Source organism: Larimichthys crocea, chromosome XXIII (assembly GCF_000972845.2).
Source record: "Larimichthys crocea isolate SSNF chromosome XXIII, L_crocea_2.0, whole genome shotgun sequence".
Taxonomy (NCBI): domain Eukaryota; kingdom Metazoa; phylum Chordata; class Actinopteri; family Sciaenidae; genus Larimichthys; species Larimichthys crocea.
Window position 1 is genome coordinate 19054991 of NC_040033.1, and position 12858 is coordinate 19067848.

At 43.5% G+C, this 12858-nt stretch overlaps 2 protein-coding genes across 2 annotated transcripts in view; one reads left to right on the top strand and one right to left on the bottom strand.

Annotated features, from left to right (window-relative positions):
* Positions 1-1834: 1834 nt before the first annotated feature.
* Positions 1835-8721, top strand: cavin4b (caveolae associated protein 4b). The gene is made up of 2 exons (XM_010754624.3): positions 1835-2547; positions 6810-8721. Exons 1-2 carry the CDS (start codon positions 2185-2187, stop codon positions 7380-7382), a joined length of 936 nt encoding a protein of 311 aa, XP_010752926.1. The 5' UTR covers positions 1835-2184; the 3' UTR covers positions 7383-8721.
* A 1035-nt stretch (positions 8722-9756) lies between these two features.
* The window catches only part of dnah5l (dynein, axonemal, heavy chain 5 like), a 32703-nt gene continuing 29601 nt past the window's right edge, over positions 9757-12858 (bottom strand). Inside the window, exons 89-97 of the mRNA XM_027274426.1 lie at positions 12735-12790; positions 12411-12532; positions 12154-12304; positions 11855-12054; positions 11177-11365; positions 10931-11063; positions 10643-10851; positions 10316-10537; positions 9757-10215 (exon numbers count right to left, since the gene is read on the bottom strand). Coding sequence (XP_027130227.1) covers positions 9985-10215; positions 10316-10537; positions 10643-10851; positions 10931-11063; positions 11177-11365; positions 11855-12054; positions 12154-12304; positions 12411-12532; positions 12735-12790 — 1513 coding nt within the window. The 3' untranslated portion in view covers positions 9757-9984. The remainder of the gene's footprint in view (positions 10216-10315; positions 10538-10642; positions 10852-10930; positions 11064-11176; positions 11366-11854; positions 12055-12153; positions 12305-12410; positions 12533-12734; positions 12791-12858) is intronic.

A 12858-nucleotide genomic window follows, 5' to 3' on the forward strand; every position in this document is an offset into this window, starting at 1 on the left:
ATGCATAAAGAGAAATATGTTTTGGGTTGATTGACAGGTGGTACTATATCCCTGTATTGAACTGTAGGCATAATAACAAGACAACCTGAAGACTCCACCCACCTTGAGTGAAGGAGGAGTGAAAACCAAGTGCTCCCGGCGGCTGTAGAAGCATCTATGTCTTCTACAGGGAGGTGGAGTTAAATATAGCAGTGACGGCAGGATAATTATAGGCAGCAGCTGGTGGAGGGTTTTTAGACGGCGGGGAGTCCCCTTATCTCTCCATCTGAGTTCATCCCTCTTTTGTCACCCTCTTTCTTCTGAGTGTTTTGATCATCGGTTGGCTCGCTTCCAGGGTTTAGGAAGTTTTCTGAACTTTCAAGGACACCCTAGCTACAACTTATAAAAGATCCAACAACTTTTCTTATGAGTGCAAAAGCAAAAGTTGTTGGCTGATAGATATCCAGAACACAAATGACACCAACCTTTTCCAAACAAAGAACATTTTGCATGTCTTTAAATATAAAACAAGATCTCTACGTTGGTTACATTATAGAGAGTCTATCGGTTGGGGCTGAAGTCTACAAGTTTGAAAATATCAGCAGCTGAGTGGTGTTCTGGGTAGTCCTGCATAGCCTGACCTCCACACTTTGTCTTAGCACTGTGCCAGCACTGGAGAAAGGTTTGGCTAAACCCATTATCATTCTGGTATAAGGGAGGAAAAAGCACAGTTTGTTTGCATTTCTTTAAACCTTTCACAAGTGTCGGGAAGGGGAGACGTAACATAGGAAATTATTACCCAAGTTCATCTGAGAATAACGAGTTGAATAAAAAAAGATGATGCTTCTCGTTTTGCTGCATCAGTTTGGTATTTACTCTTAACCATTATTTATTTATTTTTACTGCTGCAATTTGGGGGTTTGTTTGTCAGCAGGATTATGGAAAAACTACTGGCCCGATTTTCATGAAACTTGGTGGGAGGGTGCAGCATGGGCCATAGAAGAAATTGTAATTGAAGTGCATTACTAATCATCCAACAACACTGTTTAATCATCAGCACTGATTAAATATTAAAACTTAAAGAGCTGATTCAAGGTTCATTTACTTTGACTGAAAGTTGTCTCAGCCTATCACAATGTGATATGTTGGTTGCTGCTTGCTCCTCCCATCCCAGCTCCTCCTAGACTCCACCCAATTTGCCCAAATTTGGGACTATCTGGCTTTAGTAACTAACAAAGATGGCAGGGATGGTGCATGCTGGGATGTTTGGAGGCCTGGTGATGCCACAAAAAAAAAGTCTAAACCTGGAGGTAGGGATTAAGACAGAACAAGTGAAAAGTTGATAGATGGATGATGGAGGAATAGATGGGAGGGGTTTCCATTCCTTTTAATACACTCATCTCCCAAAGAGGTGCAGGGAGTCACTTTACCCTCGCTGTATTTTTAGCAGCAGAGAACACAGAAGGAAGCTGGGATCCATGTCACTCTTTATCTATCTCACTCATTAACATACATTCCTGTAATATCCATTTCACTTCTACATTCTGTGACTGATGAGACGTTTGCAGGTAGTTCATAGTTTCTCAAGGCTGACTTCTTAATTCCAAATCAGAATAAGATCAACTTGATTTATTTTTAGTGTGGTCACTGCTCACTTTGATAATCTACCACTACATTGTTAAAACATTGATTAAACATAGTTTAAACTCACTGATACTTTCCCTTTACGCTTTAGAGTCCTTCTCTTTTTAGCCTCACCATTCTCCCCCTCCATCCCTCCCTCTTCGTGACTCCTACATCCCTCCCTCTCCCTCCCTCCCAGCAGGGTGGAGTCTATCAGTTGATCTGACCAATTTCAGGGTCAACCTCCAGTTGTAGAGGGGTGTTCTGGTACTCCCGTCCTCCTCCTTTCTCTCCTTACCTTCCCAGAGGAAGTTTCTATTACTCCTCCCTTGAACTCCTTTGGATCCTCCGATGACTCGACCCAGATCCTTCTCTTTTTCAGGGTTTTGATTTGCACTTTTTCTTTGAAATTCCAAGATTTCTTTGTGAATTCCAACAGATCTTGCTGGAACTTTTCTCTTCATCCACCCGACTCTCCTTCATCCCTTCTTCCCTTTGACATTTGGCTCACTGAACAGTCGATCAACCAAGCAACCAGGCAACTAACAGACAAGTAAACGGCAGGTGAACCGAAAAGCAAGTATGACAGACAAACCGGGCATGCCGACGGGTGGTGGAGATGATGCAGGAAGCATCATGGCGTTGCTGGAGCGCGTGGCGGGCCTCATGGACAGCGTCCAGACCACACAACAACGCATGGAAGAGCGTCAGCTGGAGCTGGAGAACACGGTAAAGACCATCCAGGCGGATGTCGTCAAATTGACCAACGACCACGCCAACACCAGTTCCACCGTTGACCGCCTCCTGGAGAAGACACGCAAGGTCAGCCGCCACATCAAGGACGTCAGGGTGCGCGTGGAGAACCAGAACATAAGGGTGAAGAAGGTGGAGGCCACCCAGGGTGATCTCCTAGCCAAGAACAAGTTCAGGGTGGTCATTTATCAGGTAAGACTCACAGATGTTTGATACTTTGGCTGCAAAAGCAAATCTGTTCCAGAATCTTTTGATGGTCCATAAGTACTTCACAACCAGCAGAAATGGACCAGCTGCCTCTTGGGAATTGATTTCTAAAGTATTATTTTTGTATCGGGAAGGTGGAGTGTTGGTTCTCATCTAGAAATTATGTAGAACATCAGGCTAATCTACAACTGCATGAATAAAATCACTGTAAAACTTCTAATGCTTTTACAATTTCTAGTCCGGACTCAAAGAAGGAAAGCTTTTGGAACCCGTGATCTGAAAGTGATTCCATGGAAAACTACCTGAGATAACAGAAAAAGAGACCTGATCTGAAAAGGCACCGAGGACAGTCATGCCTGATCCAAAAAGAACTAATCCAAACCGTTCAACCCAAACACAAATCTTGCGACAATACAAATATAGTCTACATTACCTGACCAGATTAGAGTGGACATAATTTGGACCCGACCCAACCCTGGATCAGTTACAAAGAACTAAGTGGATCTTTAAGATGAAGTAGCAGTGCATTCAGGGTCTGTATGTCACCATAACTATGGAGCCCAAGAAATAGGAGACCTATATTGGTGGCATCTGGATTATTATATGACTTAACTAACACGAACATTATTAATCTAATTATAATGATCAGTTCCTGGTAGGCACTTTCAACAGAAGATAAACTGACGGCAGGACTGAAGAAGTCAAAAGGGCCGGTTGGTGACAGATGATGAATGTAAAGGTGGAAGTAACTGGTATATAGAGTTAGATATGTCTACTTTCCACAGAGCAGGAGAAACTTTAATATTCATGCATGATTTTTCTCAAACTCGTCTCTTCATCGAAGGCACATTTCTCGTCATTAGGAAGACATTCACGATCACTAAGCAACGCTTTAAGGCCTCCGCCGAGTCACATCTCTGAGTTCTTTGAACACTAACAAACTGCATTAGCTAATGAACGTCTGAGTTCGTTCGAGTGGGGTTGAAATAGCAACAAGTGCACACACAGACTAGGCTTCGTTTTACTTCTTTGGCCTTCACAGTTAGCAGCTGCCAGCGCAATGGTGACCTCGTTATTTTAGCCCTGGATAAACGTCAGTATACTGAAAGGTTACACCACAGATCTGGAGCTCATAGAAAGGGATTTCATAAAGAAACAAAGAAATTTCTGAACGATTATTTGGATGAAAACTAAATCCTGATAAGGTTAGGGTTAGGTATAAATTTGTGGAAATTTGAGTGCAGCTCTAGCTCAGCTTTTCTTGCCTGTTGCAAGGTTTTTACTTTACATACTTGAGTTCAGTTAAAAAAATGAATTCTTACATAATATCTGGCTTTAGCCAAGCAACGTGATGCCATTGAGTTTGACTGACACTTGTTGAAATGACGAGATGCTCTACAAATGCCAATTTGTGCTGCCTCACTAAAAAAAGTAAAATCTTGTTCCAGTAAAAATGAACTGTTAAGTTTTGTGCAATACAAATTATTAGCACGCTAACTGCTATTAGAATGCATTACAATACATGTAACTTGGAAGTTAGCATGTAAGCTAGCTTGTTGACTGGGACAAATGTGGGAATGGCTCCGCGGGGTGTGTCCAGTTACTGTAATCTGGACTGTAATGTACAGTGTCAGGGTGCAGAGCGGTCAGTGAGGTCACACAGTGATCAAACCACAGAAAGATTCTGTGATTGGCTGGATTTCAGACTGCATTGTGTTGTGAGTGCTGTGTTCACGTCATGGGGGGGGGGGTGTTGAAGTTGGGAAAGATTCCCATGTTTATGTCTGGCGTACGCTCACATCATCGGTTTTAAAATGGCCTTTTTCAATGCTTGAAAAGATCTTGGTTAACTGAAAGACAAATGATAATTGTAGGACATAAACTCTGGTCTCCTCAATAATATACTGTAAGTCGATAATAATTAATAGGGATGTCATGATTGGATTCTCTCTTTAAATTTGCTTTTTCAGCCCTGCGGCTGTGTGATTGTTAAGACTATTGAATCTTGATTTAGGTCTTTGTTTTTGGCCCTTATGGCTGTCGATTTACATTTTCAAATTCTTCTCTAAAAGATTACTTACATGTGAGGTAACCACTAAAAAAAAAACAAAATCTTTCAATGGCAGAAACTTTACATCAACAGTTCACCTGCAAAAAACCCAGACAGTTATCGATCCTTCCCGAAATTTATTTTCAATATTTAACACTCGTATAATTAAAGCAACACCATCGTCAAAGGTCTGACAGCAGCTATCTTACATGTACCAACCTACACTAGCACTCACCAAATTAACAGTTATTATTGTAACGTAGTTCACGGAAACTTCTCGGGTTTCTGTGAGAGGAAATATTAACGGAAGGTTTTCTCATTTCTCATTTTGAAGTCATGGCCTTACCAAAAATCTGTGACAAAGCCATGAAATTAAGATTTCATTCATTAAAACAAAGAAGTTATGTTTCACAAATGACTTTTGCCGCACTACCAAAACAAAGTGAAGTGTGTTCAGTTAGCGGAGCTGCTATGTGCTTTCTGTACTGTAAGTGACTGTGCCAGCTGAGCTCTGACAGACCAGGTTATTCTGAGTCTGAACCTCCACCATCTCCTAATATAGATGTCTGCTCTCTCACCCTTCCTCTCTCTGTGGATTAGCTAACGGACGATCTACCGGACGAGGGTTACAAATCATTTGGTTAGCTGCTAACAGGCCGTGCTTGCCGTTCGATGGACGAACTTGCCTCAGTCAGCCAGAGCAGAAGCTGTGGGGGTTCAAACCGTGATGTCGTGGGGTCAGATGGGCCCATGACCTTTGACCCTCCCCCTCTGATCACTCGTCCCTGTCCACAGATTAACTCAGCAGAAAGGCCTTCAAGATGAACTTCCCTTATTACGTTGGATTAACTGTCTGTCTGTTTGCACTCAACAACAACAGCAAAACTCAAGTAGTGGATGAACTTAGCTTATCTTAGCATAAAGACTGGAAGCAGGGAGAAACAGCTAAACTGGCTCTGTCCCAAATACACCTATCAACTGATGAACACACTGCTAATCCGTTTTAGGAGGAGTTACATTTCTTGTTGCAGTTTTTCTGGTTATAGTTTAGGTTACCAGATACAGTCAACACAGGTTTTGTTCACAAGGTTACCAAACCTGGCAGATTTCAGGAAGCTGCTCACAGTCACTGCAAAACTAAAAACACATAACGCCCCAAAAAAACACAAATTCTGTCGATACTTTTGCTTAATTTGAATTTGTTAGCAGACGCTGCTGTAAGCTCCTGCTGTGTACCTCAGTTATGACCGTTATGCACTCTGTCAAAGCCTTGGAAATGTCAGCCTCTATATCGGGTGTCATATAGCGCCTATTATGCATGTAATCAAAGATGCTGGTGGTCTTGTTAGCATTCAACAGACTGTTTTTTCTAACGCGCGTGAAGGTTCATTCAACTTTATGGATTTCATCATTCAAATACGTCAGATTCCTGCAGTCACGAGTCCTCCGTTATCATACTTTGTCCTTCGCTTGAAGCTCTTCAGGGGTTCTTGGGGATGTTGAAGACAGTCCCCAGTAAATTTATGCCTCGCACAGTCAGCTTAGTATATTTGTCCAGGTCACATTTCACCACAGATCAAAATGTAGAAAGCTGCTTCTCTAACCTGCTGAACATCATTATCATTGATTTCAACTGGATGTTATATGTAAATCTATCGCTCCCTGTGGTTGTGGCTTTTCTTTAGTTTTTACTTGGGTAACTGTGTTTACTTGTTGTATTGAGCTTGAATCAGTGGGACTCTGATCGTAAATCAGGGTCAACCTTCTTAAAGGAAATCACGTCTACTGGGATCTGGGTCAGTTTGCAGCTTTGGCCTCAACATTTTTGCTCCATTTCATATTGGGCATAACGTGATCTTCCAGTTACAGACTGCTGCATGCCATGACGTGGCCTGAAGCTGAAAGCGATCCAGCTTTGCTTGGTACGCTGCTGCTCGTTGATATGTTTAGCTTCCTGCAGCTGAGCGCTGAGCTGCAGAAACAGGTGCTGCAGTTTATTTATGGAGGCAGGATCAAGACCTGCACGCTAAAAGCTAACGTCTACATGGCACAGATTTAAACCTGACATCAACTGTTAAACTTTGTTCATCTGCAGGAAAAGGGAAATAGTTTTTCTATCTAATGCACTGGATTCTTTCCCCAGCACAAAGTCTGATTTATCTGTTTTAATCATGATGTTCTCTCCGGTTCTCTGCAGGGTGACCAGGAGGTGAAGGCTGTCACACCAGGCAACGAGCCAGGAGAACCCAGTGGCAGCACCGGCGCCAGAGCTGAGGTGGAACCGGACAAGTTTGAGCTCCCTCCAGAGTCGGATGAGGAGTACATGGTGGTGGAGGAGGCAGACTCCTCGTCAGCCGGCCGCATGAAAAAGACGGGGCTGACACGCATCGAGAGCTTCAAAGCCACCTTCTCCAAGGAGAACATGAGCAAGACCCGCGAGAACCTTGGCACCAAGGTCAACAGGTTCGGCGAGCGCATCGTGACGGCTGAGAGGCGCGAGAAGATCCGCCAGTCCGGTGAGAGGCTGAAGCAGTCGGGCGAGAGGCTGAAGGAAACCATCACCAAGAGCGTCCCGGCAAAGCTCAACCTGAAGAAGGAGAGGACTGTCGCGGAGGGCCAGGAAGGAGCCGAGGGTGCCACAGAGGGAGCTGCTCCCGTCCCTCCTCCGAAGGGCCGCAAGGGCAGCCCAGACACCGCCAAGGTGGCTGACGATGAGGGCAAGGCAGAGGAGTCTGAGGTGCCGATGTACGATATGAAGCAGCTATCGTAAACCGTGAGACAGTGACAAGATCTGGGCCGTTTTCTTTTGGACCACTGAGACCACACAGAGGGAGTGAAAGAGAAGTTTTCAAGGTTGCTGCTACCAAGCAGAGCTGCAGGAGTGCGATTAATGAAGATTAACATTTGTTTGAACGTTTTTTGAAGGAAGTGAGAGGGAACAGGTCGGTCACGGATCCAATCTGACTGAACATCAAGACAACAAGCAACAAGATTCCTGAAATCGTCATCAAGTTGTTTCATACAGTTACGTGTGTTCTGGTCGTTTATTATCAAATCGGAAAATATATAGTCTTTTTGTTTTGTGTTCAATATATACACTGACTGGGAAAATAAATGAACAAAGTGTTCACAGTTCAGAACTTCTCCACAAAGCTTTTCCCACCATCACACCTCTGCTGTTCACTTGTTTTTGCATGTCGGACGGTGAAGCTATAACAGGGTTATAGTACGTTAAAAAAGTTTGGAGGAAAAAAAGAGTTTTGCACTCATCACAGGTGAAATAATTCTAATTAAATGTTTAAAAAACTGTGTGTCACTGGTTGATCAGCTTGAATAAACTGAACAATCACGATGAGAGGCTGCAGACATCTTCACAAGTCCAAAAGCCTGGACCTGTTCTGACACATAGTCCCGAAACCTGCAGCAAAAGAACAAGACCCTACACGGACTCAGTTTGATCTTGAATTTGGACCTGTCCCGGTTCAAATACTGGGTCGGGTCACTAAGTAAGAGTACTCTAGTTTGTGTAAGTGGAAAATGTAAAAGAGCTGATTTAAGGTGAGTAAACCTGAAAATCTGATAGTTAAGTAAAGTTAGCAAGCTGAGGACCTTTGAATACCAGTCGTACAGGTCATGTTAAAAGTCTTTATTTATTGATGAATAAACATCTAAATAATGGAATTATTCATATTTAAAATGTGTATTGTATAAAGTTTTAGTGTGTTAGTATTTGAGTGAGAGCACAGTCTTGTAGCTACAGTAAGGAAACATTTGTGTTATTAAATTATTATTATTATTTTATTATTAGAATTATTGTTTTGAAGCAGGAACCCCATGAGACCTCCCTCACACTTTATCATTTTATTTCAAATCAGTGATTTCATTTCTGAGCAAAGCTACAAATTGGGACGTAGCTATCTGCACCAAACTACGTCAACGCTGGCAGCAGCGTTACAGCAGCACACGCTTACTCTGTAAGCAAACCCTGTGACTTGGATGTTGTTCCTACAGTATTGCTTTGTTAGTGAGTGACTGCATGGACATTAAAGCAGGTTTGTGTTTGATTGTCACGTTGAGAAAATAAAAGTTCACTTGAATAATTTCTGTAACCGAAGTGAAGTCTGCTCTTCAATAATTACAGTGAAGTCAGTGAATTTAACATTACAAACTTATGATTTATGTGTCACTGTGAAGTGAGTTAGAGAAATCGATTTCTTCTCTTGTTGAGATTTTGTACTGACTTTGGTTTTCTCTTTTTTCTGCCTCTCCAGGATCAATTCCCCAAATCAATGATTTAATTTAAAATTCAGTTTTACGGCAACAATTGAATTTGATTTAAAATTAGACCGTCCTGATTTAAAAAGATAATTTATGCTCTTCGTTACAAAGATGAGCTACATGGAATCAACTGTGGCACTGAGAAAATCATCAATTCTGCTTTTGATTTTTGTAACTGAAATTAAATCAGTTTGATTGATTTCTGATATAAAACCTAAACAAAGAAACAAAACTAATTTTAGATCAGACTTTTTAGTTTTAGTGATTTATTCCTAAATCTTCTCTCAGAGTATCGAGAACATATGAAACTCACAGAGTTGATCCGTCTTATTCAAATGCTGAATTTGCTTTCACGCGTTTTTGATGAAGGTAAGTTTGTTTTAAGGTGGTAAAACTTTAATTAAATTAAAAACTGTAGTCACATTAAGTTTAAATCATCGACTCATCCTCTGGAGTCTGGAAAACAAAGCGTCAAACTAAACTTGAAGTCTTCGAGTGTGTTGTTTGTGGTTTACTTTTTTTTAAATGCAAAATTTTGTAGATTTAAATTTTAGATTTTTAAATTGTGGTTTTCTTTTGTGGCTCAGATATGCAGTGTTCGTGTTGATTAGATGACATACATGGATACTGATATACTATATGTGTTACGTACATCTCCAGAGCCGGAGCCCAAAGTTACATAGTTACATTCACCTGATTAAAAGTGAAGCATCAGCATGATTTAACATCCATCTGTCGGTTTATCAGAGAAAAGTTGCTTTAACACTAAAAAACAGCTGGTTAGTAAATGTGACATCCAGTATCACATACATTTTATTTACTGCAAACTATTTAATGACATAATAAAAACAAAAGTCAGATGCATTCTGGTGAAATATTTTATTTGGTGTATTTCATGAAGGATCTATTTAACGTCTCTGCTCATTGATTTTTTTTCTTTATAGAAAAGAAGAAACTCCCTAAAACCTCAACATGGATTCGGAAAATAATCATCAGGACTGTTTAATATACGTGATTTGCAGTTTACGAGGCTAAAACTTGAAAATAAAAATGTACCTATTTGGTCCTTTAAACGTTATTTTGATGTCTGAGGATCACTTGCAGTCGCAGAGCAGTGCGGCGCCTCGCAGGGTCCAGTGCTCCGCCGGCTGAACGCTCCTCAGCTGCAGAGAGAAGATGAAGTTCTGGTCGGTCCGACGTGGTTTCTTGTAGACGGGACACGAATACAGGCTGACGGACCCGCCGCCGGGCTGCCGCTTACTGTCCGCCATGTTGGCTGAGCTGACGGCGTAGACGTGGACCACGGGGAGGGGAGTGAAGAGGACCTGAGGAGGCAGCAGAGAGGTTCATCTGTCACTGCTGGGTATTTTATTTGGTCTACTACAACCTACAGAGCAAAGATCAGGACTTCGCACACAGACTGACCTTGGGTGGGGACTCTGTGAGTTTGGCGCTACGCCGGTCCCATCCAGCTCCATCCAGGAAGAGGCCATAGATGTAGACTCCGCCCATATCGTCTGGAGGCGGAGCCGACACGTCCTCCCTCATCATCTTGGTGACATCATTGCTAAGGGTCACGGTATCCAAGGCCCAGCCCCTGGACAGGTTGGAGCGCGTCGTCTCCTGACGCATGGCGGTCAGGAAACCCTTTGAGAAGAACAACACACACACACACACACACACACATATAAATAGATCAACATTATCTTGATGACTGGATGAGACTGAGGCCTTCACTCTGTCTCAACCGACCTGCGGGTTGAAGAAACCGGTGAGCCAGAACTGGTTTGGTCGCCCGGTGCTGATCCAGCTGCTGAGCTGCTGGTTTCTCTCCAGCAGCTCGCTGAACCAGAAGCCCAGCGTGGCTGAAGGCCAGCTGAGCCGCAGCCACAGACGAGGGATCCGAGCGTCGAACATACAGTCGAGAGCGTCGCGCAGATCCTCAGACATGATGATGGTTCCTGTGGCGAGGAAAGTTCTGTCAAATCAACTGGTTGGTTGTGTGTGTGTGTGTGTGTGTGTGTGTGTGCTGCGGCTGACCGTCGATGGCCAGTCTGAGGTCGGTGAGCGTGCTCCGTACGCTGCTGATGACTCGCTGCATGCGGTCCACTTCCTGTCGCAGGAAGATGTTCATTGGCTGAAGTGGACCCATCTTCTGCAGTTGACCTTTGACCTTTGAAAACACACTCAAGGTTCTCAATATTTCTGCAGAGTGTGTGTCTATGTGGTTACATAGCTTAGAAATATATATCATCATAATGATTTGTATGTTGGTGACACACACACCTCGTGCGGCACGTAGTCAGGTGGTAGCTTCTCCAGCATCTCACTGGCTAGTCTCTGTACGCTGGCCTCTCTGGTCTCCCCGGCCCCACCCCCGCTGTCCTTTGGTTGGATGTTGATGATGGTGCTGAGCGTCTCATTGGCTAGGTTGGTCTGGTAGGTAATGTCAGCGTTGGGATGGAGCCCAAAAACCTGCAAACAGGAAGTCAAAGGTTTATCTCTAGCAACACGTTCCAGCTCCTCCTGCAGGATCCCGAGGTGTTCACCAGACCAGATGGGCTATATCGTCCCCCCAGCAGGTTCTGGGTCTTCCCCGGGGATTCCTAACTAGATGGATGTGCATGCTACTTTTGGACAAGATACTTCCGTCACTTGGGGCAGCAACTCTGAACCCAGAGACAAGATGCTTTTTTGGTTGGATGTTCTTGCAGCAAATAAACGTCAGCGTGGATTTATGAAATACAGGAAATGTGATATTTACCAAACAAACCTGGAACTTAATCAATATTATCTTATTATCAATAGTAATCAGTATTGCAATCAAGGAACAGGACCATACCTTCTAGTATAAGTATAAGGAGTATATCAAACCACCGTTACGGGGGCTACAGCTTCTTCAAGCTGCTGGTCTGTCTGCTTGGACATCCAGCCTTTACGTTTTGTTTCTGAGCGTGCTCTGACCTCAGGTGAATCGACCAGCGGCAGCGTCTCGATCTGCTGCAGGAAGTCCTGGACCGTCTTGGCCTTCCCGGGGATGCTGTAGCCTTTATAGAAGCAGAACTTGTCGCTGAAGGTGTTCTCGCTAAACCAGACACGAGTGAAGGTGTTGAGGAGACGTTTGTCCAAGTCATCTGTCACCCGGCCGCCGTACTGGACTTCACCTGAGGATCACATGAAGACAGACAGTCAGGTGGAAGATGAGCTAATGTTGTGAAGAGCTCCACCGAGCAAAGAGCAGAACAGATTCACAGAGGACTGACCCAGCATGTAGCGCAGGCAGCTCCAGTTGACTCCTCTCTTTGAATCCAGTTCGTCCAGGTGGTTCTGCACAAACTGCATGCTGGAGGTAAAATCTGCCTGGTTGAACTCGTAGGGGATGTTCCAGCCGAGAGGGCCGAACTTCCGACGCTCCTGATGGGAGATTTTACATCATTTTGTGGTGTTGCAGGGCCTGATGTCAAACTCTGAACAAGCAGACAGACCGGTCGTAGTAAAGATGATGTAAACAGACAGATACCTGCACAGTGGTGTGCAGGAAGGCCACAGCGTACAGCAGAGGCTTCCACTGAGGCAGGTTACTGATCTCTAACTGATCCTGAGTGACGCCGTTAAAAGTCCTCTTCAGACCTGCTTTCATCCCTTACAGAGACAGACGAGTGAGGGTCAAAAACAATACATCTGTACTGATTCATTTAATAAATTAATCTATCAAACAGCCACGATAAAACACACCAAGAGCCAGAGGTCTAATAATATCACCACAGAAATCCACGAAGGAGGAACAACGGAAGCTTTCACTGAATCAGATAAATAAATGAAGTCTCAGAAAGGAGTTTATTACCAAGAGGAGGTTCATTGGTGAACTTGATGGAGGACTGAAGGAAGTTGATGGGGAATCTGCACACACACACACACACACACATAGATGATGTGAACATCATCTCATCCAGTAGTTAACACTGTCA

What these genes read in the sequence shown, in the direction of transcription:
- cavin4b (XM_010754624.3), top strand. Translation starts at nt 2,185, where the DNA reads ATGACAGACAAACCGGGCATGCCGACGGGTGGTGGAGATGATGCAGGA. An exon ending in TCAGGGTGGTCATTTATCAG is followed by an intron (nt 2,548 to 6,809) that starts GTAAGACTCACA and finishes GGTTCTCTGCAG; the next exon opens with GGTGACCAGGAGGTGAAGGC.